Genomic DNA, 23,655 nt, shown 5'->3' with positions numbered 1-23,655 from the left:
TGCATCTTATACCAATTTAACTACTTGTAAGTAAAAAAGAAAAGATTTTCCCCCCGGTTTCATTGAAATATTATTGACGTACATCACTATAGTGGACAGCGTAGTAGTTCGACTTACAGATGTGAAATGAGGCTGCAGTAAGTTTAGTTAGTAGCTGCCATCGTGTCCTATAGATAAAATAAACAAGGAAAAAAAGATCCTTCCTTGTGATGACCATTCTTAGAACTGACCTTAACAACTGTCCTGTACGTTATAGAGCAGTGTTGGCTGTAGTCCTCATGCTGTACGTTCCGTCCCTAGAACTTACGTGGTAACTGGAAGTTGGTACCTTTTGACCACCTAACTGAAAAGATTTAGTCATTTGTATTGTATCTTAACAATGACCTGTAGCAGAGTTTATAAATTAAACAAAAGTTACAGTCTCATCTCGGGGCAAATTAACTGAAAGAGTGAAAAATTGCTGCAAGAATTTAGTTTTAAACCTCAGTTTTAATATTTGCATGTACTTTTTAGCTCTTGAAATTTGTTCCCGAGAAAAGTGACATTGACCTGTTGGAGGAACATAAACACGAACTGGATCGGATGGCCAAGGCTGATAGATTCCTTTTCGAAATGAGCCGGTGAGTTTGAAAATGCATAAAACGTGAACATGCCCCTTCCCTTTCTCGGGAAGTTAAACTTGCAATTCTGGTTGAATTATTTGGGCCAATAACTGGGCTTAACTTAAAGCCTTTTTAAATTACAAAATCTTCTTAAGTCTGAGTTGTGTGGAATGTGTTTTGTTTATGTGAGTTCTTGCCCGTGGGTGAGCCAGGGTTCGCATTTCTTCATAATTACCTCTGGTTCTGGACCTAGACAAGTCATGACTTTTCCTGGTTCCAGTCGGTGTCATTCTCCCCACCACTTTGACTGCTATGGGATTGTATCTCACTCCTCTCTGTACCTCAGCATCTCAAAAAAGTGAACAGACTCAGCCGTGTCAACCTGGAGCCCACATAAATGAACAGCTAGGGTCTGGATGTCAAGTCGTGACACATGCAGACATCGCTAATCAATCCTGGCACACTTCCCACAGAGCCTTGCCAAGCATTCTCAGCCCTTCTCCAGAAAACCCAGAGGCAGCCACTGCTTCATAATTTTGTTTGGCCTGTGAGCTGAGTCTGTTTGCCATCCCAGGCCTGGAAAATTGATTCTGCATTAGCCAAGGACCAGTGGTCCCGAGACTCCTTCAACCGCAGGGCAGAGCTCTTCCCCTGAGTACCAAAGGCCTGAGAGTGTAGCCAAGGTGAACATGTCTCTCGCTCTACATTTCTGCCATCTCCGGACTTGTTTTTGTTGTTGTTCCATCTCAACTTGCCATTTTGTATACCACTGCAGGAGAAACGGTGGTTTGGCATTTTGACAGAAGTGCACAGCAGGCCTGTGTATAGATAAATAGATGGCTGCCTGCAGTAGCTGCCATTTCGTAATTGTCTAGGGCTGTGCGTCCCTCATCCCCCTTGATCCTCCTATCAGCCCCGCCAGGAGAGCTGTTGGGTAGGGAGGTATTCTCTTCCATCTAATGGAGGACTTTAGTTACCTGTTGAAAGTCACCTAACAAGGGGAGAACCTGGGCTGCAAACGCAGGTCTGTTTGGTTATTTGGGGCTACTGGACTGAAGTTCCCAACAGAGAGCCGGTAAGGTGGTGATTTGATTTCAGAAGGCCTGTACACCTGCCCTGACCCTCTCAGCAGCCCCGACTTATCTTAGCTGGCCAGTTTGCATCCTGTTATCTCTGGTGACTAGTTGCTATCTTGCTAGCCCTGAGGGGAGCAGATAGGGAGCTAGCTGTAAAGAAAGAGGGTGGTTGGGAACATGAGTGGGGAGAGCATGATATGAGGAGAGAATGATGGAGACAAGTTTTACTCTGCTGCTTTGCTGGAGGCAGACTTTGTGGAAAGTTAAGAAGCATGGGAGAAACGTAGGAAACAGCCCCTTACTTGCAGCAGAATGGGGGGAGGCTTTGCGTTCTCATTCCTTTTTATCTTTTCTGTTCACAAGAGCTCCTGGGACTCTGAGGAAGGGAAGGAGACAACTCCGCTTCTCTTTTAGCAGTTGCCTGATCTGTTTAGAGCTAAGGACCCTGCTGCCATTGCCTGAATACCCCCTGTTGGTTGGAGGGAAATGGGCTCTCCAGACAACGTGGCCTCATTTCCTGTGTTCCTGTCCAGGAGAGGAATTGTGTGTGTGTGTGGGTGTGTGGGTGTGGGTGTGTGTGTGTGTGTGTGTGTGTGTGTGTGTGTGTTGGGGAGGCGTGCTCTACCCTACCTCCACCTCCATATCCGTTGAGCGAACATAGACATCTTAATAAATGTTCATCAGTCCATGCTTGCTCTTACAGAATTAATCATTATCAGCAAAGACTGCAATCACTGTACTTCAAGAAGAAGTTTGCAGAGCGTGTGGCAGAAGTGAAACCTAAAGTAGAAGGTAAAGTCAAGCCTCCAGATTGAAAATGATGCTCGTCATAAGTGCCCGTTTGCAAGTACAGTCCTAGTGCAGATAATTAGCAAGATCCCTTGGGTGATTTCTTTTTTCCTTAAAATCATTTGGAATTCTGATGGGTAATTACTTAAGGCCCACACTTGGCCCTCTGGCCTAGCCTGGGTTCTGGAGCTCACAGCACATCTCCTGGGCTCCTCTGTAGAACTGGGCTTTTAACTTCCTGGGTGTTGGTGAGAAATATATTTAACTGCTACTAGTGTTAAATCTGTAAGTAGCTTTATTGCCATGGTGCTTTACTAGATATTTCTCGGGGAAGATTTAAGGCTATAAAATTTTTAAGTGTTTGAAACATGGGCAGCTGAAGAGCACAGCCACAGAATGCAGGCTGGACTCAGGACCCTGCTCCAGCCCCAATCCCTGATGACACCTGCAAGCTGCAACATGAAACACATTTGGCCAGGTTTTTTTTGTCAATAGAATTGATCAGTAATCCTGTTGATCTGACTCATACCAGGCAAGAAAGTGTTTGCACAGGAATGTGGGAAATGCAGTCGCTTTCTATGTATTCTTAACTGCTTACAGTTGATGAGTCAGCCAAGAAAAGGACTAAGAAAGGATAGGACGGTGCAGTTATGTCTGGGTCTGTTGAGCAACGTCAGCGGGCTCTCCCTGTGCCCTCACTGTCTGCTTCTAGCTTAGGTGTTTTGTAAGTGCTCCCTGGTCGTCTGATGACCCAGTCTAACATCTTCAGTATCTGCTCTCCGGCGTGTGGATTTAGGGTGGGTACCACTGAAGACTCTTGGTTGTAGTAGTTGTGTTTACGTGTGCTTTATTTTGAAGCAATTCGTTCCGGCTCAGAAGAGGTGTTTCGGAGCAGCGCCCTGAAGCAGTTGCTAGAAGTGGTTTTGGCATTTGGAAATTACATGAATAAAGGCCAAAGAGGCAATGCATATGGATTCAAGATAGCCAGCCTAAACAAGATTGCTGACACAAAATCTAGTATTGACAAGTAAGTACAGTATCTTCCAACACATGGAGGACCCAGGAGCTGAAGTCAGGATCCCTCTGGGCCTCCTGGGCCTCCCCAATACTGCAGCCTCTGGTTTGCTTGTCTCATGCTCTTTCCCTCTCCAGCAGTGACTTCTCTCTTCTCTCCTAATCACAAATAACCCTAAATCCCCACTGGGCCAATTATCTTTCATCCATTTTCAGTCCCCAGGGGTAGCATCTAGTCTAAGGTTTAGGGTTTTCTTGGATAAACCCTTTATTATAGTATAATATGCTAAAGACAAGTCCGCCAGTCAGAAATGTGCACTGGGTGAATTTTCACACACTGAATCTCTGCGTAACTAGCGCCCAGGTCAAGAAACAGAAAGTGACCCGCATGCTACAGGTCTCCTCGTGACCTTTCACAGAGAACTGCGTTCCAGGGACAAGAAAAAAACCTGACAGCTGATGATAGAATGTGAAGCTTGTTGGGGTTTTAGGGTATGCCTGCCTGCCTTTATAGGTTGAAGCTAGCCGCTATAAAAAATTATGAGGTATAAATGTGTTTTGGCTGTTGGTATTAAGCTGCTCCTTCCAAGACTCCTCAAAACGTTTCCTGGAAAGTGTGTTTTAGGTGAATGGATTCTTGTTAGAAACACCAAGAGGTGAGAAACGCTCTGGTGTCATTCACAGGTAGGATTGTTAAGTGTAACAGCACTAGTTTCCCCGGGAGCTCCATTTCGCTAAGGTTCTTACTGGCCTCAAAGCACCTTGCACAGTTGTCTCTAAGGTGAACTTCCCTGCATCCAGATTCTTTCTAGAAATATCGGCTGTTCACCCTAATTATTCCCTCACTAGTAAGGCTTTTTACTCTATATTTTCTATAAGATTAATGATGCATAGCATAAAGCTTATTTTTTGCATCATGTAGAGATAGATTAACAAAGGGCAGCTATGCCGTTACCACCTTATTTTTAATGTAAGCCCTTGACCTTCCAGAGTACTTTCGTATTTGGTCACATGCCGGACACAGGCCAAAGTGCTGTATCGCTATTTTCAGATGAAGAAACTGAGGCATTGTAAAGTGGCTCATTTAGCTTGCCTAACATCACAAGCAAGGTATTTGGCCTCGCAGGTATTTGACACCTGTTCTGTTGTTCTCAGCTCTACTCCAACAACAGATGGATTGTATCTGGAAGGTGTAGTAGGAAAACTGCAACATCTTACCTGCATATAAAGAGCAGTCACCTTTTTAAGGAAGTGTGTTCAGTTAGTCCTCTCTCTCTCTCTCTCTCTTTTCTTTGATACCTTCTGCCCCCTCATTACTGATAACCTGGCGCTTACTATGTGATTATCTGCTTATTGAAGTGACCATAGAATTTAATACACAAGCCTTTTCAAAATACTAAATTAACAACATTTCTGATCTCTTTTTCTTCTTCTTCCTATATTTGGTCCTTAGAAATAGTACCAGTGTCTTATAAACCCATAGTGCCTAGCAGAGTGCCTTATTGGTAAGCAGTCACTCGGTACATGTTCGGTTGAATCTGATCAGACTGCACAAGGGTGGGTCAGTTAGCAATGTAGGGTACATTCACCCTGCTTTAAAGACTTGTTTCCAGTAATACCAGCAGATAATCAAATGTGTGGCTGTTGTGTTGTTTTTCATTCTTCAAGAATTTATATTCAGTCAAATGAGGTGCTATTTGGATAGCCAACAAATGTGAACGTTCTGATCCAGCATGAAGTCTTTCTACACTAAGTAAAGTATATGCGGTGAATAAAATTTAGTTTCTCCAAATAACAAAGCATCTCTGTGAAAGAGTGAGGAGAAATGGCTCTACCCTTTCTTGTCATGGTTGCTGGGATGTGGCTCCCTCCCTCAGCAGGCACTTGGGCGGACACTTAGATTCTGTGAACAGCAAAATTGGAATGGAAGGATAGCAGCTCAAAATCTGTAAAGGAAATGGCCAGAATCATTAGCCACTAAAGTAATTAGCCATTACTTTATTTTGCTGAGCTAGTCTTTTCCAGTTACTTCTTGAAAGCAAGAAAAATGAAGGAAAAATCTCTTTCACACCTGGGCCAGTTGACTCAGAGGAATGGGATTGCATTGACTTCGGGGAAGATGCCGGGGTAACCAGAAGTGAAAACCATTTCATGATTATAGGAAAGGAAATTATTTGACAACTCTGCTTCGCTTTAGTTGGGGGCTGGGGGGGGGGGGGCGCTGTTGTGATTTAGCATCGTAAATTAGCAAACTGCCTACAAATTATGAACATGTCTTTGAAGAAATACATTTGCATCCTCTTGATTATGTAACTTTCAGTAGACTAGTGGTTCTTGATCCTGGCTCTTAGAATTACTGAGGAGTTTTTAAAAATACCTGTGCCTGGCCCCACCCCCATTCCAGTGAAATGAATCTCAGGTTGGCCCAGGCATCTGGGGTCCAGGTGACTGTAATGTGCCTTGGAGTCAGGGACAGCAGGACCAGACTACCACAGCTTGGCCTAACAGACAGTGTTATCAGGCATCCACTTTTTCAACCCAGGTCAGTCAGGGTTCAGTCCTGTCACCACCAAAGAAGGAGCTGGGTTATACAGTTAGGAGCTGAAGTGTTGCTAAAATTAGGAAATGAATTCTTGGCTGCAAGGATGTCATAGCCGTGATGGCACAGTCCTGGTCCACTTCCAGGCCCAGCCCTAAAGCAGGGGACCTTCTAACTTTCTGACCACCCTTTGTTACAGACAGCAAAACAGATGAGTCAGAGGGGACAAAAGCTAGCAAAATAAATGAGTTGGGGGAGGGGGAAGTTATCATAGAGTTGAAAAAGCTTAAATGAGAATTATCAATAAATTCTTATTAGTGAGTCACTGCTCTGTACTTTTAGATTTGAAAAATAGCTGTCCCTTTTAGTGAATTAAGCATCCCTCAGTGCCCATCCTCCCTCCCACCCCAACCTGCTTATTGTGAGCCTTGGGGCACACCTTGTCTTTGGTAGGTATGTCCCCATTGACAAGGGTCCAGTTCATTTCCATCATCCAGATGTTGAAGGATGCTCGTTATGAGCTAAAGTAGTAAATCTTGTCCCCTTCCCTTTTGAAGATCTATGCTTCCTTTTGTCATACAGTTATGTAAATCTCACGTAGGCTCTTCCCTACTCCCTTCTCTTGAGAATCCCTGCCTGAAACGAATCTCCAAATTTTGAAGTCCATGTAGGAATATAGAGTTCTTGCAGGTTCAGCCACTTGAATATGCAAGTCATATACAGATATTAACCATGTTTAACACTTTTTCCTTTTTTAATTGTAGGAACATCACACTTTTGCACTATCTCATAACTATTGTGGAAAATAAATACCCCAAGGTCCTCAATCTAAATGAAGAACTGAGGGACATTCCTCAAGCAGCAAAAGTAAAGTAAGTACTTACAGGGAATTGTTTTAGTTTAGGTTTTTTTTTTTTTTTTTTAATCACTTGGACGGTGCTTCAGCCATTGAGGTAGTTAGCTGGCATTGCATGAAGAGGGTCCTTCTGTTTGCTTTTCCCTGAATGGCATATGAAGTAAAGTTTGAATCCTATCCAAGTCACTGAAATATGTTACATGGTTTTGGATATATATGTTTTCTAGCTCCTTTGGACTATTCCTGCATGTAATTGTTAACTTCCAGGAAACCTAATTTTCTGAGTTATTAAAAGTATAACAAAGGAATGTGGTTTCACTAGTACTTTTAAAAGGTAGTTCTATTAAATACAGGTAGGAGCACCCTTAGTTAACAAGGATACATAGCCAAGCAAATACAACTTAAACGTCAGGACATTGCTAGTAATTTTCACATGTGCACACACTCTCAGAAACCAAGGCAACCTTTTAATGGAAAGCAATCTTTATGCAGATGAAGAAACTAAAAATAAAATGGAATGTTGCCAAACTTTCACCACAGACTTCACACCACTTTTCAGAGACTGAAGAATAGGCAATTTTCCTTCTTCTTCCCTCCTCCTTTTGGCCCTTTAAAAAAATATATGTGTGTGTGTGTGTGTGTGTGTGTGTGTGTGTGTATTTAAAACTTCATCTTTTTTGCAGTGAATTTGAAAAGTATGATGAGCAGGCTTATTTTTTCCCTCTTTTCATAGAATTTGGTAGAAATGTGAGACATGAAATTAAAATGTTAAGTGAAATATTGGTGAATTTACATCTGAATTATCTGAGAGGATTATGTTACAATCTCTGATGTTTAAAAGCCATCAAACAGAAAATTTTATAGGAGAAGCCCAGGAAACTTTCTCTATACAAAGAGACAATGAAATCTAGTTGGCACAACTTTAAGAAATATAATTTCATTTGTTTGTTTGTTTTAAAGATTTTATTTATTTATTTGACAGAGGGAGAGACAGCAAGAGAGGGAATACAAGCAGGGGGAGTGGGAGAGGGAGAAGCAGGCTTCCTGCGGAGCAGGGAGCCCGATGCAGGGCTCGATCCCAGGACCCTGGGATCACGCCCTGAGCGGAAGGCAGACACTTAACGACGGAGCCACCCAGGCGCCCCAAGAAATATCATTGTTGATTGAAATTTAAGCCATCATTGGGGTGCCCGCTAGCTCAGTCAGTAGAGCGTTCCACTCTTGGTCTTAGGGTTGAGTTTGAGCCCCACGTTGGGTGTAGAGATTACTTAAAAATAAATCCTTTAAAAAAGAAAAAAGAGTGGGGCGCCTGGGTGGCACAGTGGTTAAGCGTCTGCCTTCGGCTCAGGGCGTGATCCCGGCGTTATGGGATCGAGCCCCACATCAGGCTCCTCCACTATGAGCCTGCTTCTTCCTCTCCCACTCCCCCTGCTTGTGTTCCCTCTCTCGCTGGCTGTCTCTATCTCTGTCGAATAAATAAATAAAATCTTTAAAAAAAAAAAAAATAAGTTTAAGCCATTACTTTATAATATCCACATGACGAGAACTTTAGAGAGAAGCACTGCACTCATTACGAAGAGTACAATGTGAACGTGATTGTGGATAAGACCGTTTCTTTAACTTGATCAAAGGGAGCCAAGTATGGCAAAAACACTTATTTCCATGTATAATAATTTGTGTAAGTGAGATTTTTGTGAGATTGAAACATGAAGTATTTTTGTACACATGGGAGATATCTCTATCCTGCTATTTTTCAGCTATAAAGTATACCTGCTGGCTGTGGAAAACAGAAACCAACCATCATTCCATATCTAAATTTCCTAAGTTTAAAATGTTATCTTTCTGTGAGATCGGAGCATGGAAGGGAATTTTAAACATTTAAAATAAACTAGTGTGGACTTCCAAGCATGAGATCTGTAAACCCATCATCTGTTTAATACATATAAGTCACATGTTGGTTACTAAAATGTTACTATTTACAACAGCATGACTGAGCTGGACAAGGAAATAAGCACCCTGAGAAGTGGCCTGAAAGCAGTAGAGATGGTGAGTAGGTGTTTCTTCTGATTCCCAGTCTCTTCACTACCTCTAGTGCTGATGATGTCCAGCACGGTGGTATGCCCAGGATAAACAGTTACTGATTAAAAAATAACAAAGTAGGAAAACAACAGCAATGAAGAAGCAAAGGCAGGTTGTGTCACCCTAGTGACTCAGCTACAGGATGTCGTGGGGGTATCGTGGGAGCAGGAACTGGGGAGCCAGACCTAGGGTTGCCCCAGTTTCCTACCTGTGAGGCAGGACTCATTAAAGTGGGTTGGGTTAGGTAATCTTCAAGGATCCTCTCCGTGTCTACGTTCTATTAATAAGTGATGTTGTTTCTCGGCAGAGCAGTGGAATACCTCTGTTGTCGCAGAGCTGGTCCTTTGGGGAGTATTTACTGAATAGACATTGGGGTGTACGGTCCATTCTCAAGGCCAGGGGTGACAATGATTCAGAGTCCTTGCCCTCCAGGTGTTGCAATGGCCAGGAGCAGTTGGGTCTGCTCTTGAGAACATGTCCAGATAAGCACAGTGATTACAAAGGTGCCTTGAGGGAGGTGGGTGGATTCAGCTTCGTCCAAAGCTTGTGGAATGACTGGCATTTATTAGAGGAAGCTTCTCTTTTGCAGTACGTGAACTTTGAGCTGTGACTTAGAAGGAGGGTGGGGGTGAACTTGCGAGCATAGCAGTGGGGTTGTCCCTGGGGCAGGCCGCTGTGGAGGGATAGCTGGCCAGGCCGCTGGAGGCGGAGGAGTTGGTGGGCTTACACATGACCGAGGCAGCCGAGCCCCGCGTGGGTACCATGGGTACCGCCCAGTGCTGCCTCAAGCCAGGAGGCGGGTCAGGACGAGAGACCTGCTCAGGAGAGTGGTCCTGGCTCTGGCCTGGCACTTGACAAAGGACACTGCTCCATAGACAGCTTGGAAGGGTGACTGTCTCTTAAGTATCTTTCACATCACTTATTAGTAATGCCATGAGGACCCTCCTTCTTTTCTTTTTTTAATAGTAAAACTATGCCAGAGAAAGCAGTTGACTTCATTAAAGACATAACTCCAATAAAAGTTAAAGTCACAATGTCTAATCTTTTTCTGTTTGTTTTTAATAAACTAGGGAGCATGTAAGGCTTTTGGGCAGGGGGGAATGGGGAATGCTCTTTCAAAAGTAAAGGAGATGAGCTGAATGAAATCTTTTTCTGCCAACCCCAGTGGCCCAAGACACTGAGTGAGCAAGTAGGATGGTCCTTCTCAGATTTCAGAGGCCCAGCTGGATAAGGGCAGCTTGGGATGAGACTGGTTTTATAGCCTTCCCTGGGTTCCCATTTCCTCCCAGTGGAAGGCTTTCTCAAGACTAGCGTGGCAGTTATGACAGCCCTAAAGCCTGATAAGAGATGCTCTCACCTTTGCATCTAAGCTAGTTCAGAGCAAGGTGTGGGGAGGGGTCCTAGTGGGGAGGAAGTTTTGGGTTTGGGATCTATTAAAAGTAGTTTTGCTGAAATCTCCCCAGCACCTGGGGCATGTATACTGTAACACGCTTTTCATAGGAAAGGGGCAGCATACATGTCGAGATGTAGCACTGGGAGGAAATACTGGGAGGGAGACCTTGGCCTGTCTAAATATTCATGAATCCTAATTGTGCTTGACACAAATGGATTATATCATTCAAAGATATCAAAGACGGAATGCCGAATTCAGTCTTTGAATGAAATGAGATTATACATTAATGAAATACTTTGAAATCGCTTTTATATCTCTATACCTCGCATACATAGATGCTCACTTTCAAGGCCAAAGTACTAGAATTGTGGCAATTTATTCCAATCACAGCAACTTCCATACTTATAACTTTCCACTTCTGTCATTTCATTGACTCTCATGGTGATGTGGATATTGCCTGCTTTTTACAAGTGAAGAAACTGAGGCCCAGGCCCCTTGTCACGGATAAGAACCGAATCAGTGGTGGATGCTGAATCAGAACCCATGGCCTGTGACTTCTCTCCTGTTTGTTAGTGCCCCTGCCAAGGCAGTTACGGAAGAAAATAGATGCCGGTTAAGTCAGTTGGTGCCCAGGGTGGCTGTTGCTGAGACAGTGGAGTCAGACAGACCTGAGTTCAAGTTCTGGCTCTATCACGTATCAGCTGCTTGGCTTTGAGCTAAGAATTTAATCCCTCTAAACCTCAATTTATGTGTCAGTACAATGAGGAAAATAATCCCTCACTCACAGAGGGTGGGATTGAGAAAGTGCATCTGGTGATGGTTGAAATTAATTACTAAAAATAGATTTGAAAAATCTGTGTGTTCGTCACCCTGGTAATAGAGAATATGGGTAATTAATAAGACACTAATACTCCTACCTGCCTGTTCCCAAAAACAAAATAGTACAGACAACAAGAAAAATGGTAGACAATTACGGTGCCAAACCCTACAGTTGAAATTCCACTGACCCAGATATCCTCAGGTAGAAAGTCAGTAGCCTTGGCCCGAGGGAAAGAAGGAAAAATCAAGGAACCAGAATTACCAGAATTCTGAGTACAGAATATCAACAGTCAACTCCTTTGCTTTCAGTCACACTCCTTTGGAATCCAATTTGCTCTCCTTACCGAACTTCTATTAATTTTATCTAAATGCTAATCTATTCACGTCCTAAAGCTAGTGTAAGAAATCATATGGTTAAAGTACTCAGATGATCCGCTAAATTGCTGTTTGCAAATATGTTGGTGCATATGGGCATGGGTCTGGCGTGGTGGACAGAAGGGCCAGGGGAGCTTGGGTATCACAAAGTGTTTCAGAGGAGCTGTTGATGTGTTTGCTACGCTGACTTACTAAATTTGAGGCATATGGAAAATTAGACAAGGTGTGTCCGCATTCGAAGGCTACCTTGACATCGTCCACTTCCTGTGTTTCAGGAGCTGGAATATCAGAAGTCTCAGCCCCCACAGCCCGGAGACAAGTTTGTGTCTGTTGTCAGCCAGTTCATCACAGTCGCCAGCTTCAGCTTCTCTGATGTGGAAGACCTTCTCGCGGAAGCTAAAGACCTGGTAGGTGTCCCCTTGAGACTGAGCGTTGTTGAACAGGGCTGAGACTGGCAGATACTCAACATATTCATATCTAGGACTATGATCATTGAAACACACCCTTTTGTCTCACTGGTCTGTGTTGCCTTTAGGTTAACAAGACCTCAGAGCATCTGGATGGTGTAAGACCAGTAAATATTTTGCAATTTTCTCATGGTTGATATTGGATTAAAGTACTTATCTCTGGGAACCAGAAAAGAGTCGATTATGAAAACCAGAGGCAGGATAAAATGTGAGATCAGATGTAACCAAGGCCACGTGTCCTAGTACCTGTAAGTTATATGCTCTCCTGAGATAGAGACTTGGGGCAGGAAATTCCCTCTTAAAATCTCCAGCAGAACTTACTAAAGGAGATACACTTTAATTCACAGCCTCATGACAAGAGGTGTGTTTTAATAATACAGTGCTTTATATGCTTTTTGCTATTTTAAAATTTTGTTTTCCTCCAGAGGAAAAGTTTTCATTGGCTAATAACTCGGACCTTAGCTTCTCCCCCTCCCCACTATTTCCTCTTCCAAAATACATACACATTCATACACATGTGCGTGTACACATTCTCTCACTCCCCCTCTCACTGTTAATAAGTGATCTTAAGTCCCTCCCCCATCCTGTCAGGCTCCTCCACAACTGCTCATCTCTCAGTTGCCACAATAGTCTTTTGCTTTAACTTTCCTTCGATACCTGAGTGATGGATATCATTTCCCGGTAGTCATCTGTTTAGTAATAGGTATGGATGATTGTTTCTGTGTAGTGTACATGAACAACTGCTTATAGTTCAGAAGACGTCTGTATTAGGATACAGTAGCTAGTCTCAACCGTAAACCCCACTTCCAACATGATTAAATAAATGGAAAGATAATATATGGTCAGAGGACTGCTGTTAAAAGTGCAGCTTCTGCTGTCCCATGATCGATGTCAGCAACCTCCTCTGCGATAGCCCCCACCCCCAACCCATGTCTTATGTATGCCTCACCACTTTGGATGATACAGATCTGTAAAGGAAGGGACTCCCCACCCCCACCCAAACCAGGCAGCATAGAATCTACTTCCTTGAGGGCTCAAACATTTTTATAAGAATCAACCCTACAGTTAATTTTTGATGTAAAAACACACGCTTACGCACAACCTACTATTTTTTTTTTTTTATTTTAGTGTGGGAACTTTAGTCTGGGACTAGTTTTCTTCAGATTTCTAAGACTAAAATATACATGACTTCATCATCACTAGAATTCCTAGATAAAAAGATCATTCAGGATGGCTTGGAGTGCATGAACTTGAATGTTTTAGAGACTCAGTTGTAGGCCATCTAATGCCCTTTTGTTCATAGCAGAACTTTTAGAAATTAGCTTATAAAGTCATGAAGGCAAGCTAGAGCTTTGCGTGTGGCATGGGAACAATTTATTTTTCCCTAAAGAGCTCTGATTTCTAGAATATTTCCAAATAGTAAAACGTTGAGAACAACTCCTCAGTGAAGAGAGAAATGGCAAAAGAACATTTTTATTATAAATTTAAAGATACGACACGACAACAAGAAGATGTCATACGCACACACATATAACTTTGTGATTGTTTTATCTCAGAATAAATATTGAGGGGGAATTGGAGGAAGGTGGTCAAAAGGTACAAACTTCCAGTTATTTGTAAGATCGATAAGTATAGGGGTTGTAATGTACAACGTGATGATCGTAGTTAACACTGCTACGTGCTACGTTTGAAAGTTATTAGGAGAGTAGACCTTTTGTGTGTATCTGTACGAGATGATGGATATTAACTAAACTTTTTGTGGTAATCATTTCACAATATACTGAAGTCAAGACATTATGCTGTACACCTTAATTTTATACAGTGCTGTATGTCCATTATATTTCAGTAAAACTAGGGGGGGGAAATAGAATAAATACTGAAAACATTTCCTATAGGGAGATAGTATTACTGACATATCAGAAAAAATATAATAAAGGCAAGTAATGCAAGAAAAAAGCAATTAGAAAGTCTTGGGCTGGGGGCACTGCACAAGCACTTCATAGTCTAAATGAAGAAAATTAAAGATCTGGAAAATGTTATGTAGTTGATTAGGCATAGGGAATGAGAATTCATTTGACTCAAGCTGGAAACACCTTCCTTAGTAGCTTAAGATTAACAGCATTAGATCCTTACAGAGGGAAGAAAAATTCTAACAAACGTTATGACTGGCATTGAACATTATTCGGAAAGTTATGATACCACTAAGACTCCTAAAAGCATGTGATCCTGAGTTATGAAGATAACTACCAGGAGAAATAAACCTAGAAGAATACAGCGTAGGGAATATAGTCAAGAATATTGTAATAACATTTGGTGACAGATGGGGACTACACTTTTCCTGGTGAGCACTGAGTACTGTATTAGAATTGTTGAATTGTTATGTGGTACACCTGAAACTAACATAACACTGTATGTTAATTATACTTCAGTTTAAAGAATTAAAATATTAAATAAACTGACATATTCACCAATCCAAAGGAAAAATAAGCTGAGGAGACTGGAAATAACTATTTTGTTACAATATACATATATTTGTATTAATTTTTTTTAATTCTCCCTTAATATTTTGCATTTTTAGCTGTTTTGAGAGGATTTGCAGTGGGAGGGGTTCTGTCTAACAAAGGCTTTGGAATAAAATTGTATTCTCGGTCATAAATTGGGGTTGCATTAATGACTCCATAGTCCATGACTGTTTTCTAACTGAGGCCCAGGAAATATCACAATACTAGCATTACTTAGGATTAGGAAAAGCAGCTAAGAAGCACTGGATCCCATTTGCTTTTGATATTAACCATATGGCACCAATAAATGATATTCAACTACTTCAAAGAAAAGTTAAAAGTACAAGTTTCCCTACCCCTGCTGAGTTTGCTATTAGTTTTATGTCTTGAGTGCTCTGCCCTATGATATTTTGCTTTCTTGTTTTTACTACTGTTTAGTTAATAAAAAGTCAGAGTAGGTAATCATTGGTGTTAAGCTGAAATGAAGTGGAAAAGAATAAATGGTTTCAAAAGTCGAGGAGTATTAAATTTTTTACTTTAGCAATGATTGACGGCCCTGTTGAGCAGCCAAAGATAAATACAGGCTCACTAAAATCCAGCAGGTTATATCTAACTCTTTGAGCCTCACTACTTCGAGAGAGACTTCTATGTGATCACAGAATTCTCTTGGAACCCTGAACTTCTTAAAACTCCCTTCTTTCCAGTTTACTAAAGCAGTGAAACACTTTGGAGAAGAGGCTGGCAAAATCCAGCCGGATGAGTTCTTCGGCATTTTTGATCAGTTTCTTCAAGCTGTGTCAGAAGCCAAACAAGAGAATGAAAACATGAGAAGGAAGAAGGAGGAGGAGGAACGCCGTGCTCGCATGGAAGCGCAGGTAGGAGAATGAGGACATAAGCCGATTCCCCCTCCTGGAAGTACCGTCTACCAGTGCTCAGCTCCTTGGTGTGAGGACAGCGCGGTGCTGTGCCGGCAGGAAGGAGGGCATCGCAGCGCTCTCTGGAAGGCTGCTCGGAGTTTAAATCAGCGCAAGTTTCTCTTGGGCAATCGGGCAGTGTGTATCCAAAGCCTGAAAAAATACATCTACCTCCTCTGATCTGGAGTTTTATTTCTTAGAAATTATTCTAAAGAAATAATCATAAATCTGCCCAAAGAGAACAACAGGCTTTATACTAGCCCTCACATGGAAAACAACCTAAATGTTTACCAACCAGGCATTAGCTTAAATGGTATAATAGCTACATAATGGAATGTTTATGCAGTCCTTAAAAGTTATGTTTTCAAAGAATGTTTAATGATAAAAGAAAGCTTACAAAATTATTTCTGTGTGGTGAGGTATACCCCCAGCAGTTTCACCATGGTTATCTCTTAACAGTAGGATTAAGGATGATTTTCCCGCTTTTGTTTATATGAATTATCTAAATTTTCTATAATGTACATGTATAATTTGGCTTTTAATAATAATAGCTCATGCGTAGCAGGCTCCAGGCATCCACAGGAGATACAGGCTAAGCCTTCGATGTGAGGAGAGGGGCCCAATGAGCATTTGCTTGAGTCCCTCTATACCATCAAAGAAACCAGTATTTGGGGTCTGTTCAGTGATAACTTCCTGGTTCCGTTATAGCCATAGGAATTGCCTTGATGGCTCTAGTTTCAAGTAGAATATCATGAGGTTTACCTGGATTCTAGATGGTGAGTGTCTGATCACAAAGTAGCGGTCGTCTTTCTTCTTATTCATTGCTCTACAATGAGACCTCACATCCCAGTTCCCCCTCTGTTGGGAGGTCCGAGGGGCTGAGCAGTTGTTTGATGCGCACGGGTTGATGTGACTGGAGTAGTCTTTCAAGGACTTCATCTCCACTGAAAACAAAACAACACGGTGACACTTCTGTAAGAGGTTGCTTTCTATTTGCAGCTCAAAGAACAACGTGAAAGGGAACGTAAAATGAGGAAAGCAAAAGAGAATAGTGAAGAGGGTGGAGAGTTCGATGACCTGGTTTCAGCTCTACGCTCAGGAGAAGTCTTTGACAAAGACCTTTCTAAACTGAAACGGAATCGCAAGCGTATTACCAACCAGATGACGGACAGCAGCCGAGAGAGACCAGTCACAAAACTTAATTTCTAATTTTCCTTGGATACTTTTTTAGAAAGCTCGTTAGCGGCCCTTTGAAGTGACTAGAACTTTTCATTACACTGCCTTGCAATCCAAACAGTGGCAATTTCTTCCTTCATCTGTGAGTGAGTGTGTGAATGTGTGTGTATGTAAATGTACATGTACATATATATTAAAAAAATGTATGTATATAGAAGTCTGAGTGTTGTCTGGAGACCTATACGTATGGTTAAAAAAAAAATCTATGTTAACGTATTTGCTCAGAAGCCCTTTGTGTATGCATTCGTACTGAGTATGGCTCATTTCCCCCCCCGAACACCACGGCTGTTCAGAAGCACAATACTATCTCCTGAAAGAGATGACAGAGACATTCCCTAGCGTTGAAAGGAAAAACAAAAGCAAAAAAAAAAAAAAAAAAGGCTTGAGAAATATTTTATGGTTTCCAAGCTTGGTATACTTTGAAATTATTTTCATTGGTGAAACTGGTGTTGGAAAAATATCGACTTAAAATGGTTTTTGATAGTTGACAATGTGATGCTGGTGTGTTGCATCAGTAATTGCTAGGACCAGCTTAGAATTTCCGACATTGGTGTGGGGGTGCAGTCTGTAAATGTTTATTGACAACATCTTGCACACAATCCGAATTATGTAGAATGTCAGACTTTTTTTTACATATTTAAAACTTGGGCATCAACTTTTTTCCCCTAATTTCATCGAGTTCTCTGCCAAGCGCTCTTGAAGATTTCTTTACATTGCTTTTGAAAAGAACACTATTTATCTAAATGCAATTCATGCTCTTGTTAAAGAACAAGATTGCCAGAATGTGCTTGTTGTTCTAACAATATAGATATATAAACTTTAAAAATAAAATTTCCTACCCAAGACCTAAAAGGAAGAATTCTCTAAAGGGATAAAAATTATTTAAATTTTTTTTATGGGGTGCCTTTTTTTTTCTTTTCTCTTTCTTTCTTTCTTTCTTTTTTTTTTTTCCTATTTTGTAGGACAAGCTGCATCTTCTGTCAATATGGGTCTGGACTAAAGGACACTTAGTGAATGCACAAAATATCAACACCACCAACAGAGATGCCAAGATCTATTTATCTCTAAGTATGTTTGGTTTGTTGTTTATATGTTGTCATTTTAAATTGTGTGTCAGTAAAGCTACCTGTAAAATTTCAGTCCAAAAGATAAAGCTCTCAGGGAGAAATGAATAAAAACAATGAACATTAGAAAATAAACTATAGATGCTTACCATTAACCTACCAACTCTTAATATCCTTAAATTATATATAAAGAGGACTGTTACTTTTTTTTTTTTTTTTTTGGCTTTGCTTTATTTATTTGTAGTGGGGGAGGGGGGCTAAGATTCTCTCTTTTCTTTCTAACCATCCTGTTGCGGTTGGGTTTCCTGTGGAGAGAGCAGTTTGTCCTGTTGCACTAGAACATTATTTACTCACTAAATTGAGTTTTTCAGTCAATTAACAAATATTTATTAAACACCTACTATGTGCCAGGCTTAGTAGGGCTACAATGATAAGCAAGACAAAGTCCCTGCCCCCAAGGAGCTTATGTTCTAATGGGGATAAAGGGGCGAATAGAATACCAATATGCGCTGTACAGGAATCATGCTATTTAAAAATGATGTGTATAAACTATAATGCTTAGTGCAGATGGCAAGGTCTCTGCACTATGTGAAAGCTGTGAAATATACTCTAAGAGTTGTCAAGAGCAGTGGTTTTACTTTTTTTCCCCCTCATTGCAAACTTAGAGACTTTCTACCCATTTTATGGAAGTAACTGACTCTAGCAGATAAGACGGTCATAAATTCACAGCAGAGGTTGTGCTCCCCAGCCCCTAGTAACCAAGGTCTGCGAATCCATCGGGTTAAAGGTGCAGACAGAGACTTTGCTCCAAAAGGCTTGGAGATGAGGAATGGGAGATGATGATGGATGTGTCTATTCCTTAACAAAAGTGCCTCTATCTTCTTTTCTATTTATAGCAAGAGAAATTTGGTTTGGCTCAATTTTGGAACTGTATTTTGCAAATGGCTTTGTTTTACAGTTTAAGGAATGGACAAGTGGATGGAGTGTCACATAGAGGAGCAAGCCCGTGTAGCGTGTCCCTCTTGCCCTTTGTAATCATCCTCATTTTGATACGGCCATCCTGGTAGGCCTCCTTTACCATTTCCATTTTTGGTTTCTTTCCCCAAAAGCTTTGTGCAGGTAATTCCATGTGCCATTGTTGAAAAAAAAAAAAAATCTACTTTTTAGATTGGTGCTGGTGTAAGTAGCCACTTTTCTCTCTTGGGTGTGTATTTTAAAGGTTTTTGTTTGTTTTTTTAAATTAATGCCAAAAAGAAAGCATTATAATTTGTAAACTTAATGATATGTCTTGTATCTTACTAGCTTAGTAGTTGGAACTTCTTAGTCTTTAGGTGCAAGACTGTTGTTATAGTACCAAGAAAAAAAATGTCGTATGTGTTATTGAGATCGTACATTTTTTTAAAAAAGCAATATGCAATAAAGAGATGAATTCATTGGGTGTATGTATATGTTTTCTGTGAGTTATTAAAACAGCGTTATGAAACGCCTCTGTACTTTGCACTGCTAAATATTGCCAGTTGTTTACTAAGTCAAGAACACGTACATATTTTTGAGCTTGTACGTACTGGACCCAGAATAGTACAGTTTTTTGCTTTGGTAGCATTCAGTGTGTTCACAGACTACGATATGCTACCTCTTTCTGTCTCTTTGCTGTAACCTCTTTGTGTGACTCCATAAAGTTATAGTGTCTCAGTGTGACTACTGCTGAAATTATTCAACTGGTGGTAGAGAAAAGAATGTCTGGTCTCGAGAATCAAAATCTTTTTCATTTTGAAGCATTTCCTTTTTTAAAATTAATTTATGATATAGGTCAATAGGAGAAGTATCACCTGTACAGAACAAGGGATGTGTCTTATATCCTCCGAAAATTGGGGCTTTTTCTTGGCCCCACATTGCTTCGGCTGCCTGGCCATCCTCAACCCAATTTGAAGTCAGGCTGAAAACCAACTGTCCTGTGGTTGATAGAGGACCTAAGCACTTCTGATCTTTGGAATGGACTCATGATGCTCTTAAAATTGTCAGTCATCTTGTATGTCATCTAGTCCGTGGGTAACTGCATGCTATCCAAAGACAACTACTTTTCTCCGACGCAGGGCACTCAGATGGGAGAGAGCTTTCTGCATAGTAGACGACTGCCATCCCACAAACTGAACATACAATTACCAATTTATACATTTGAGTGTGGAGCTGTGTACAAAACCACCTAGACCCTCAGTTGCTCATGGGGTGTTGATACAAGTAGAGAAAAATATGAAACTTTCAGATCATTGCATTTTCTTTTATGTTTTCGGTTTCTCCTAAAAAAATCATTGCTGGGAGAAAATGTGCTTCTGTTAAAGGGATGAAGCAATTTGAACCCTCCAGGACTTTGCCCCTTTTCTGTAACCTAACATGGGTTTATGTGAAGCAAAAGGATAATCTTTATTAAATAAACTAGTTTAGACACAGTTATTCAAAGATCAAGTTCTAAGTTTTCTGAGTTGTTTTTTTTTTTAATAACATCAGCTGTTTCCTACCAAGTAGTAAACCTAAAAAAGAACTTCCAAGGTTTAACAACTACTTGATACCCTTCAGTTCCAAATCACTAGCTAGCATCAAGAACCATTGGACTATGTGTAGATCTAAAATCAGGGTTCTAGGGTGTTTTGCCTCTGAGTCATTTATAGAACATTCACTATGTTGGGCTTGGTGCCCATTTCCCAAAGTGGTGTATATGTTGGTTTGTCTCTATATCCCTGTGCCCCTATCAATATGAACTCTACCGGAGTCTGAAAACCTGGTCAGTCTACAATTAAGAGATGGCTTGAAATCTATAGTTCTTTATCTTGGAGAAAGTTTGGAACCCCTGGAGGATGGAGTTTCCTGTTTATAAGGATTTTCATGTTTTCCATCGCAAAGACCAATCAGAATTATTTTTCACTGGTCTTGGGGGGAAACCTCAATCTAACCTTTGATCTTTTCCCTGACATGCTTTTGTCTACTGCAATCAACTATGTTTCCATGGTGTCAAACCAACAACATGAACATAGGATTGAACACTAGGGGTTTTTGACAAAGGAGATCCTTATTTTTATCAAAACTTGATATGTTTTTCTTCCCCCATGGGAAAAAGAGAGGTCCCCAAGTATAATTTTCTCATGTCATTTACATAAAGTATTTGTTTTTTATGCTTCTATGCCTACAGTTTCTTTTACCAGAAGGAGGAAGAAACAGTTGTGTATTGATCTTCGGTACCATCTCCCATTTCATTTATACCCATCATGGTCATGTGGGGACATTGCTGTGGCAAAGGAATCTGCAGTCCCCCATGGGATGGTGAGCATATCTCTTGTTAGTGTCCCCACCCCATTCTCCTACCCCCACCTCCAGTGTAGAGAAACTTTCCTGAGTCCAGTCAGATTTAGGAACCACCTGACTTTCCTGGGATGGGAACGGGTACCCAGAAAGGAAGTGATTGTAATGCTGAGCAACAACTCAGGAAGACAGGCACTGGGAAGAGAAGGAAGTGTCTCTACCAGCTGCTTAAAAAAAGAAAAGCCCATGTGTGGGTGGCCAAGACACTTCCCTACCAAATCAAGTCAAGAGGCCCTACTCCCTTTTACACACTCCCCTTAGCTAGACGCCCTTTGATGACTTATTGTGCCCTTTGACTTCCCCAGTTCATTCATATCCGTGTGTATCACCCTGTGTGTAAAGCCCAACAGGTAGCTTCTCATATTTCCTTGGACTTCCATTCAGACCACTTCCCTTTGAAAGACTTCAGCCCTGTCTCTAAAACCTCTTGACTAACACTTTCACCCAAAGGATGTTGCTGTCCATTCTTTAACTCTTTAGAAGCAGGGGAGTGGAGGCGGGGGGTCAGAAAATCACTAGTAAGCTAATCACGCTTAGGCAGTTCAGATTATAAGCCTTTAGGATTTCCAGTTTAAGATAGCTTCAAGTTGACTGTCATCTGAAGGCTCATAAGAAGAGCCTGTCCTTTTTCTCTCCCCGTGTTTCTTCCCTCAAACCTCCATCATAATAAAGGCTTCATTATTAAGAATTCTCTTAAAATGCCTTTTGCAGAAAACAGCTCTCCTACTGCTTTGAATGTGAGATATTTCACCCTGAAAAGCAACAGCTGTTTAGTGACCTGACATTTTTATGGCTGGTGAGTTCACACTGAAAGCTTGGACTTCTAGCGTCTGCTAGAGGCACTGCTAGGAGTGGGATCCCTACTAAAGGATTAATGCACTTAGGAAATGACATTCTCTTACATGATCTGGGGAAATGATGCTTCGAGGGCAATTAGCATTGACTTTCTTTCAAAAGAACATGCCAAAAGTGACCTTCATCATGGGCTTTCCCCCACAAGAATGTGGCCAAGGTGAGCCTGATCAATCCTGAAACTACCTATAGTCATGAAAGGCTTCCCTGCAGAAGACGACTCCCAACTTCCCTTGCACTGTTTCCTGAGCCACACCAGAACCCAGGAACTCAGTTCCAGAGTTTGTCTGTTGCCATCAGATGGGAGCTGTAACCCCGGGTGAGTCTCCCAAACACCTTTTTGGGAAGTTCCAAAGCTTCCACTGCAGGATGTTGTAGTCCTGCCCCTGAGGCTCCAACTCCCTGGGAGCTAGGGCTTCACTGCAGCCAACTCACTCACTAAAGTTCAACACACTCTCCCAGGGGCACGGTTTACCAGCCGCAGCCCGGAAGCCCAGCCTCTGCCATGGCCAAGTGGGAAGGGAAAGGGGGAAGGGCAATTGCTTAGGGAGGATTCCGTGCCTGCAGCAAAGCAGCTCACGTGAGGATTTCCATTTGTTTTACCAGGTAACTGTGGTAACACTGATCCTCAGTGTCCCGCTGGGGCTGCGCCAAAACCGCTTACGTGCATTGATTTAGTCATAAAATCAATGTATATCATTAACGTGGCTTTTCCCAGTAGAGGCTGTGGTCACCTAGGATGACTGTGGTTGGAAGAGGAGGAAGGAACAAATCAAGCTGAGTGGATGGGCCCAGCTGGAGTGCTGCGTTCTCACAGACGCTGCATTTTAAGAGCAACTCTGACAAAAGAAAATGCATGCCAGTGAGGAGGTTTAAAAACCGACTAAGAAGCATCCACTGACAAGAAACTTGAAGCCTGCAAAACACATTACTAAGGAGATATGACAGCTGGCCTCATATCAGAGGAGGGAGAAGACTTACTCTGTCTACACCGGACGGCAGGGCTACAACCAACGGGTGAAAGTCACCAACGAATTGAGTTCATCTTTTTTTTTTTAATTTTAAGTAGGCTTCACGCCCAACATGGAGCCCAATGTGGGCTTGAACCCACGACCCTGAGATCAAGACTTGAGCTGAGATCAAGGGTCTGCCGCTCAACTGACTGAGCCACCCAGGCGCCCCTAGAGTTCATCTTGTAGAGAACTTTCCAACTCCCTGAACTGAGCAGCCATGGCACAGGCTGCCTCCTGGGACACCGAGTTCACTCATTCTTAGAGACCTTCAAACCTGTAAACTCAGAAGTTTGGGACTAAGTGACAGGTTGGAGAGATGATTTTTTTTCTCTTAAAGCTTTTTACTTGGAAATAATTTCAAACTTAGAAAAAATTGCAAAAACTAAAATAGCGCAAGGAATACCTTATGCCCTTTTCTCAGGTTCACTTACTGTTAACATTTTGCCCCGTTTGCTTCATCATTTCTCTTGTTCTCCCTTTGTGTGTTTGTGTACAAATAATGTTTTTTTCTGAACCATTTGAGAGCAAATTGCTTACATCGCGGCCCTTAAAATTCCCAAGTATTCCAGCGTGCCTTTCCGAAGAGTAGGGACGCGCTCTTACAGAACCTCGGGACACTTACCAGCTTCATGAATTTATATTGATACTTTCATCTAACCACCCAAGTTCCAATTTTATCAGTTGATGGAATAATGAATATCCCTTAGAGCCT

General features: G+C 41.6%; 1 protein-coding gene across 4 annotated transcripts in view; it reads left to right on the top strand.

Annotated features, from left to right (window-relative positions):
* DAAM1 (dishevelled associated activator of morphogenesis 1) overlaps positions 1–19,166 on the top strand; it is a 162,837-nt gene extending 143,671 nt beyond the window's left edge. For all 4 annotated transcript variants that reach the window (XM_026480400.4, XM_048220165.2, XM_057318728.1 and 1 more), the window contains 8 exons: positions 514–620; positions 2,382–2,470; positions 3,326–3,494; positions 6,785–6,892; positions 8,862–8,922; positions 11,818–11,949; positions 15,215–15,385; positions 16,424–19,166. In XM_026480400.4, the coding sequence (XP_026336185.2) occupies positions 514–620; positions 2,382–2,470; positions 3,326–3,494; positions 6,785–6,892; positions 8,862–8,922; positions 11,818–11,949; positions 15,215–15,385; positions 16,424–16,633 (1,047 nt within the window). In that variant the 3' untranslated portion in view covers positions 16,634–19,166. The remainder of the gene's footprint in view (positions 1–513; positions 621–2,381; positions 2,471–3,325; positions 3,495–6,784; positions 6,893–8,861; positions 8,923–11,817; positions 11,950–15,214; positions 15,386–16,423) is intronic.
* Positions 19,167–23,655: the final 4,489 nt, after the last annotated feature.

The sequence above is a fragment of the Ursus arctos genome, unplaced genomic scaffold (assembly GCF_023065955.2).
Source record: "Ursus arctos isolate Adak ecotype North America unplaced genomic scaffold, UrsArc2.0 scaffold_25, whole genome shotgun sequence".
Taxonomy (NCBI): domain Eukaryota; kingdom Metazoa; phylum Chordata; class Mammalia; order Carnivora; family Ursidae; genus Ursus; species Ursus arctos.
This window is presented reverse-complemented; position numbering and strand designations above follow the sequence as displayed.